The following is an 8,805-nucleotide window of genomic DNA, read 5'->3' on the forward strand; positions in this document are numbered from 1 at the left end:
TCTTAAAGTCATAAGTTGAAAGAGATAAGTAATAAAAGTAAGTAACAATAATTTCATTAAACTATTTTTGCGTAGTCTTTAAGCTTTAACCGTTAGGATACGTTCACACCTTGACGGAAAAGCAGTGGGCAATCAGAACTCGCGCTGGTAGTAAGTAGCACAAAAAGCTGAAATTAGACTACTAACTAGAGTTCTGATTGACTACTGTTTTTCAAGGTATGGCCTAAAAATATAAGTTCTGTGGCTGATATATCGTCAAATATATCTTACAACTTACTGCTTACAGCAAGTTGTGAGATATTTACTCTAGCAAAATTGTGAACTTAGCCTAATGCATAATCTAATAATTCCGCTCTTAACGCAGAGTATTCTCGACGAATACGACGAGACGAAATTGTTTCTGTGAGAAGATCCGTATAACGAACGGTTATAATTATATTCCTTGCAGATTTTTCATTGCTTATGATAGCGCGAGTCTATAGATGTATCTATATTTTCATATATACAGATAAACATTTATAATAAATGTGAAAATCTATATTTACCTATATATAATAAATATAATAATTAATAATAAGTTTGAAAATATACATTTTATATTACGTACTTGTTATATTATAAATAAATAAATTTAACAAACGCAAGAATGATTGTGAAAATAGTAAAATTAAAGTGTGATATTTATATTATTAATTAGACTTAAATTTTATATAGCAATTAATTTCTGTTAAAACGAAAAGAAGCTTTACTTTTTAAAAATACGTGGCCAATAATCTTTTTAAAGTAGAATTATAATTTTTTACAATATAATCTTTTTAAAGTAGAATTATAATCTTTTACAATATAATCTTTTTAAAGTAGACTTCATTCGAAATTTTAATAAAAAAAACTTTGCAAATATGCACGCAAAGAATTTATTATTAATGTTATTTAATTTAAGATTTCGTTATTAATACATTTGCCATTTGTTTGTTGGAATCATAATTTAAACGTTATAGGAATGTGGGATTTCTGAATCGATTCGAAATAGTTTGTTTAAAAGAAAAAGTAATTCTTTACAAAGAGATCAGTTTAAAATTGTCGTTCGGGAAAGTCGATTTTTTGGAGATTCAGATATTCTTAAACAACGTATATAAATATGTATATAAATTTCAGATTTCTCATAATCATTCTTATATATAGTAATGTAGACAACGCTAATGAGTCTAAGACAAGATACGATAATAGATCGCTCATCGAAACTAATTTGAAAAGCAAGCAAGAGAATATATTCACAAATTTATGTTACAATATGTTCAATATTTCATAACGGCGATGTATTGACTGGCGTATACGTACGTGTAACGGTTTTGTTGTGTACGCCGTAGCTATTGTGTTCACATACAAGGTCGCCGCTCAACCCGCGCTACCATTCACGCAGTGAGACTCGAGCCAGCAAACAGCGAAGCTGGCTGTGTGTGATATTGTCCCTTGGAACGCAATTACGACGAGTGTAGCTTATAGAAAGAAACACATTTCCCTCGGTCCGTGTTTATCAGACGCATGCTTTTCAATGATTAGGTATATTGAAACGACGGTTCTTTGAAGACGATATCTCATATGATTCATTAATCTCCTTAAAGTAAAATTCGAAACGGTATAGAAGAGAGTAGTCGTATAAATTTTTACTTTATTGCAGCATTTATGAGCGTCAATGTCATCTCTCTTATAATACACGTATTTTCAAATATATCTTACGTTTCGAATCTGTTTGCCGTAATATGTAATAAATTGTTCATTGATTTTGGAAAGCAAACATGTACAGAGCATTACTGAATTATATTGGATCGAGTATTTCATGCGATATAGAAAGATGTGACACGTCGACTACTTGTTAATAGTACCCGTATTTTGCAGAATTTATGTATTAGAATTTACGTCGTCATATATTACGCGTACGTTATATTATATTGAATTTCAATCATGTGTTATCGGACAGTTTGTCGCGTTATAATTAGGCATTAACCCGACTTCAATAATCATGTCATATGCATGATGTCGGGATAAAGTTATCGGAATTTTTCGGTCGTTAACGGTACGTGGTTCGGAACAGGTCGACCCCAAGTCAAATTGCGTGCGGCTTAATTAGCAAGTACAGTCGTAATTAATTCCGTATCTTAATATTTGTCAACCACATGGAATCGTACAGCAATTCGTTAAATCTCTTGCTTTCTGTTCGTGATCCATTATGTTAATTTCTTTGCGAGACTTTATGTGTGTCGGGCGGATCGTAGATCTGTGCGGTCGTAATTTTTCGTGTTATTTTTCTGTCACAGAGCCGCAACTCGTAAAGAGTGCAACACATGCGATTAACGTCGGGAATGCTGTGCAAAATGGCGTGCGAGCATCGTATTTTAATAATTGGTGTAGGCGCGATAACCGTGTTTTTGCGAGTGTCGTGTTGTGTCTTCGAGTGCAACCAGGAAATTTGAGAGGAGGAGGAGGCCTAGGAGGCATCAGGCGACGGCGGAGTCCACCATGGGGTAAGCATTTTGTTTATTTATTAGTTATTACTTGCAGAGAATTAATTGTTTTATGATTATGTAAATATTTTATTAATCTGTAGTGCAGACGATTTTTTTTCGAAAAACTTAAAACGTCCAATAATTAGTTATAACATTTATGTATAATTAATTTTTAATACAAAACCTTACAAATATTTGCTAAAGATGTTAAAGTATATATAAGAATCACTTAATAATTTTTGTATATTTATTAAAGTGATGAAAATTAACTAACGAATGACTCATCGTGTGTATTCTAAGAATTAAATGTCGTTTGAAAAAAATCTGTATTTTCTTGGATAGAAAATTTAAAAAATACGCGCAACAATAATCATTTGATTTATTAGTTATTTTGATTATTTATTATACATTAATTATTTTGAGCGCTGTTGTAATTTAAATATATTTGTCTTTTATAGATCAATAGTGTTACTCCGTTGATGCGCATCGTATCGGTGAGTACCAAATTATCCTTTGATTTAATTTGGATCTATGCAAAGAAATCGTATCATATGTAAAAAGTGCGTAATTAAAATTTTACGTAAAAATATCAAATATTACAAAATATTGCTTCTTAAAATGGATTCTTAAAATGAATGAGCTATTAATTTTAACGTTCAATCCTGAAATGTGTAATTGTTTGTATATTTAATGTGCATACACATTAGACTCTACATATGGTTTCTTATATATTTCTACGATTAAATATTATGTAAATGCATAGTGCACGAATGTAAAGTTCGTGTTTGGATTTGGAATTCTAGAGTAATTTTCATTAAAGTAATTATTCACAGAAAGCTTTATAACATTTGAATCTGCTTTTAATACTTGCACATCCATATTTTGTATTTCCTTGGAGATTAGGTCCCGATTTGATAGCACGATTAGCAAGCAATGAGCTCCACGTTTCATTATCATATAATACTAATTAACCCCCGACTGCGCCATAAATTGTTGACTTTACCACGTAATTTCTATTACCGGGTTCATTAAATTGAGGTGAGCGGTTTTACGAAAGTCAGTGTAGGATGCCAACAGTATAATTATTTAATAGTTATGAATGTTGTAGGCTAGTATCCTGCAGGATTGTGATATATTACTCTACGGATTGAGACATTATTGCGGCTTGTATTCAAATCTCGTTTAGCGCTAAACGTGGGAGTTGTGCGATTCTGACTTTAACGGAGATCATATTCAATGTTATTGACGTGAAAATTATGCAACTCCATATTATTTAGCGTTATGTAAGAGATTTAAATGCAGCTTCTAATTCAGAAAATGACAGATAGGAAAAAATGTGGGATATATACATATAAAAAAATATGAAAAATGAATGACATATTATTGCATATAAAATAAATAATAAGATAAAATATTAGATATTTATACATTGTGTTCGAAGTAATATATATTATACCTTATACGTAGAATTCAATGTGTAAAATATCTTTCTAATTTTACTCATTATTTTATTCATCAATCTAAATAATCTCAAAAATTTTTAGTAAAACTCTATCAATGACTATCAATCAATGTAATGTTACTTAAGCGAACAGTAGTTATTATTGTAAATTTTTTTTCTCGTATTGTCTGAGCAAGAAACTCAATTATTAGGACAATTTCAAATATTTATATATTAGTGTTAAAAATTTTGGAATTGAATTTAGACAATGTTTTTCAAAAATATATTCTTTTTTATATTTCTTAAACATTTCGATATAAATATAACAAATTTCTGTTGGGACACAGTTCGTATTTGTGTTTCTCCTTATGAAAAGGCGTAGGCAAATCTGGTAGGGCTTCTATCGCGATGATCGTTTCTACAAACGTTCGAAACTCGAGACCGTGTCTAGTTGATGCGTCGGGAGACAACAATCTCGTCGAATCCACACCCAGCTCGCGAAGGCGCGTAACATTGTTGCTGAGACCTACGGACAACCGCGGAAATTATGATGTACCATAACTGACGATATCTTACATCACGCCTTGCCCATTTTCATGCCGTATCGCGTCGCGTCGCGTTGCGTCGCGTTGCGTCGAGATAGTCATCGTAAAATAGGAGCGCGTGTCTTTCCTTTTACGAAGTCGTTGTCGAAGTCGAGCCATTAGCTTTTTCCATTGGGCTCGTTAAGCCGGATTCTCACCATTTCGTGGGTGACACTTCGAGGAGAGGAGACCCTGGCGCTCGGCACTATCGATCGCCATCAATTACAAACTGTCCGGGATCGCCGATCGTTAAGCCGGTGTCGATTAGATCATTTAACCTCGCCACTTTCTCGCGCTCGACGATCTCGATCCACGCGTTCGCACGTTCGTAAATTGATAGTAAAAATAGTATAAAAACATCGCTGACGCTAAATTAGATGCTACCTTTTTTTCGTAATTACACCGTAAAATTTATGTAAAAATACTGCTAGAGATATAAAATAAATATCAAAAATAAAAATAAACTAATCTCACTGAAATTAATATGGGAACAATTATTGTAAATTGTTTTTTTTTTGTATACATTGGTCAATGTATTTTTTTTATTTTTTAAATAATTATTTTTTACAAACCTTTAAATATATACAATTCTATAAAAAATCTGCAATAAAAAAATATATAATCTAGTTATTAATTAGAATCTTTATTTTTTTATAAATGTTAATAAGTTCCTTAACGTGCTCATTACATTTAATATTTATTTAGTTTCTACTTTCTTTTTTCAGAAAAATTGCGATTAAATTCATATTTATAATGTTCTCAAATATTTACTAATAAATCGGGAAACAATCATTATAATATCTTATATAATAGTGATTTTAATTGGGATGTAAAAACACCTCGAGTAATAATTTATGCAAAAAATATCGAGTGACTATTCTTGAATTAAAAAACATAAGTTCTATAACAAAAATATAAGTTCTATAACATTCGCACGTATTATCTATCTGCATTTCAGTTTTAATTTCAGAGTTGCTCGTCCCTTAACATTCTTATCAAAAAATCTGATCTTAAAATCTAAAAAAAAAAAGAAAAATTCTCGAGGGCTTATTTCGTGGGAGAAAACTTTCGCAGGTGTTAATATAACTCGCCGGTCAGCTGCCAATTTCCCTCTCCCCTTTTTTCACGCGGGCACCCATGGGATTCTGCGCGTGTAGGGCGCGTGCGAACGGAGCCAGCAGCGACGTGAATGTGTCGCGGCAATACCCACATGCGTGCGTGCGTGCGTGCGTGCGTGCGTGCGTGCGTGCGTGCCTTGCGTGTGCACCTTCACTGCTACACGCGGCAAACTTCTCCCCCTCCCTCTCATCTCGCGGCGTGTACGGTACACACGTGCATGCGGGCGCGGGTACCACTCACGCACGCACGCACGCACTCACACGGGCTCGCATCCGTCCTCCTCGTCTCTCTCTCTCCCTCTCGATCTCCGTCGCGGGTTCTCTAAGGCGACTTACGCCTACACGTTGTAGTCGCAGCATCCACACTTAGCCCTCCTCAGTCCAGCGCGTGCCTCCACGCGACCAACCACCACCTCGAACCACTGCTCTCTCTCATACGCTACTCTCGCGCGGGTTCACGCTCGCGGTGGCGAGCCTCAACACACGTCCGCCGCGAATTTCACGCTGACAGTGATTTCGGCCAGCGCCTGCTTGATCGAGCATCGCGCGCGGCTGATCAAGTGGTCCGCCAGTGTCCTCCTGTGCAACCGACAGTGTCTCGCGACTCGGAGAAAATTGTATAAAGTGCGTCGGATGTGACTGTCATGACGAATGTCGCGTCGACGCTTTCTAACGGTATAATTTCATGAGTGCTCGGCGAGACTGTAAGAAAGCTTCGACGCGTTTTGCAGCATCGTGACATTTATACGATAAATGTAGAATGATCTTTTGAATTACTCTTGTCGAGGTATAAAGATTCATTGAAAATTGAATGACAGTTGAACATTCTTTAATTTTGTCCTTATAAAACTAAATTTGTAAAAATAAATTTGGTATTTCAACGATAGCATATCGATCTTGCATTGTGTAAGATCCTACAGAAATATTCAAGTTCCTAATAATTTAATGCAAGTTCAACTGTCTTTGAAATTTTAAGTACATCTGAAAATCATTACGTCGCGTTTGACTATCTATTTAATTTAATCAATTTTTTTTACAAAGGAGTAAAATAGATGATCGAAATGGTGATCGTGTATATCGTCGTAAGTAGGTGAATTGTTCGTGCGAGTTGTATTGTCGATGTTTGGAATAACTCGGTCAAATTTTGGTGAATATTGTGTGAAGAGTGTTAATCATAAAAAACAATTTCTCAATAAATTCCAGTGAAAAATATCGCTCGCGAGCAACAGTTGGTTAAGTTATAAGCTATCTAAAATATAGGCATACGGTGGACGCGAGCGGGCAATCGAATTTGTAATATTATCGTGACGAGCAGGAGCCGAGTGGAGAATTTACATTCGATCGCCGATCGATTCGGAGGTTCGATCGGAAACCAGTCGACGATTGAAGCGCGGGTAGTGCCGCGCGTTTCGTTGAAGATCATCGTCGGCCGCGTTCGGCATCCAGTCTCATCAGGATACGACGATAAAACGGAGAACGACAACGGGGGAGGCGAATCGGCAGTTTATCGATCCGTCGATCGATCGGGAAACGTCGCGGCCGCCGTTCGACGAGAGAGAACGTTGGATTGGAACGCGGATTGGAAATCGGCGAGCGTGGGTCGACACGCGGCGCCAACCTGTTGCTCGAGATCGGACTCGTTTCCATTTAGAGGACTACGGGAGCCCAGGTCGAACTGGCTGCCGTCGCTCCGACATCGTGGGACCCGTCCTCGATCCGGAGCCAGGAATTAATCAACCGGACGAAAGCGGAGAGTTTCGAGTACCCCACTTCTGATTAACGCCCGAGCGTGTCTTTTATCGAAGATGCAGTGGAATCGGAAGGACTCTGTGGTAGTCTTCTGTTTCGGAGCCAGCTATTGATACCGGTTGTTTTTGATTAACGTTGCGCTCCTCCGAAGAAGGAGGCTGTTGACGATAGGAGGTCTTCAAGACACGTCTTCGACTCGAAACCGGGGATTAATCAAACGAACCTGTGTGTTAAATGGCCCCAACAACGGACAATTATCAATCGAATTTGGTAGAACCAGAGTGAGTTTTCGAGATAGACCTTCCATTCGAAGGAATTTATAAGGAGGATAGACTTATAAGTGGCAGTTCTTATTAATGCAGTTCTTATTAATGTCGGAATGTGAATAATAAGTAGTGCAAACGTGTATCGTGTTGAAATAATCTTAAGACGTAATATTCATAAGAGTGCGTATCGCTTAACGTCTAAAAGTTATCGTATTGAAAGGTGTTCAACCGAGAAAGGTTGAAATCCGGAACGCAGTTTGCCTGATTCGTGTCTTCGAAGCCCAAGAAGACTGATGCGCAACTCCGAGACAAAATGAACATTATCGGATTGAAAATGCTCAGTTATTCAGTGATCAGTTTCGTGGTCCTTTGGACCAGTCTGTCATCGGGCAGTCTGTCGTCGACCAGCGAACTATTGGAATGTCGAGCAAATTTGACGGCGGCGATAAAAAACGATACGACGTTCCTGGAGAAGGTACGCCAGTCGGACTACATCTTTACGGGAAAGGTGAAGGAGCTGCAGCATGGACAGCTGCTGCACGTGCGCGTCAAGAGGGCGATCAAGGGTGCGCTAAACGTCACCGTCGACCTCGTGGTAAACGATACTTGCGGCCGTTACATCAGGCGCAGTTACACCGGCATCTTCATGGCGCGTCGCGGTGCCAACGACGTTGGCAGGATCGTGATGCACTTCGGCCCGGTACCACTTACGCTCGCCAACCTCGACAGGCTGAACGCCGCCGTCAGAGGTGAGCTCAGGTGCCGCCGTCAGGCATACCGTTTCGTTCTTCGTTTTCACGGAATGCGAACGTGGCGGGAACGTTCGCGCTTTAACGAGACACTTTAACGCCGCGCTAAAATGCTTCCCGTTAATTGGATAAGTCGGAATACGGATTACCCGACGTAGCACCGCCGGGTGCCATGCGAGATACAAGCGCGACGGCTGCTTGTCCGTTTCACGTTTAATGGATCTCGTCATCGGGCGAGAGATTTCGCGCAAAGGAATGTGCGCGGCTCGCTTGGATTATACAGTTGACTGTTTAGTTTTTTCTACGTCGCATCGGTTGATTTCGGAAAAATAGATGACAGAATTTTCTTCTAAGAGGGATTTTTTCTACGTCGCATCGGTTGATTTCGGAAAAA

At 37.9% G+C, this 8,805-nt stretch overlaps 1 protein-coding gene across 1 annotated transcript; it reads left to right on the forward strand.

The window, feature by feature from the left end:
* Window positions 1-7,898: 7,898 nt before the first annotated feature.
* On the forward strand, window positions 7,899-8,509 carry LOC108753940. The gene has a single exon (XM_018495935.1). It carries the CDS (start codon window positions 7,976-7,978, stop codon window positions 8,507-8,509), a length of 534 nt encoding a protein of 177 aa, XP_018351437.1. The 5' UTR covers window positions 7,899-7,975.
* Window positions 8,510-8,805: the final 296 nt, after the last annotated feature.

The sequence above is a fragment of the Trachymyrmex septentrionalis genome, unplaced genomic scaffold, assembly GCF_001594115.1.
Source record: "Trachymyrmex septentrionalis isolate Tsep2-gDNA-1 unplaced genomic scaffold, Tsep1.0 scaffold74, whole genome shotgun sequence".
Lineage (NCBI taxonomy): Eukaryota > Metazoa > Arthropoda > Insecta > Hymenoptera > Formicidae > Trachymyrmex > Trachymyrmex septentrionalis.

Coding starts and splice junctions, on each gene's coding strand:
- LOC108753940 (XM_018495935.1), top strand. CDS start 7,976: ATGAACATTATCGGATTGAAAATGCTCAGTTATTCAGTGATCAGTTTC.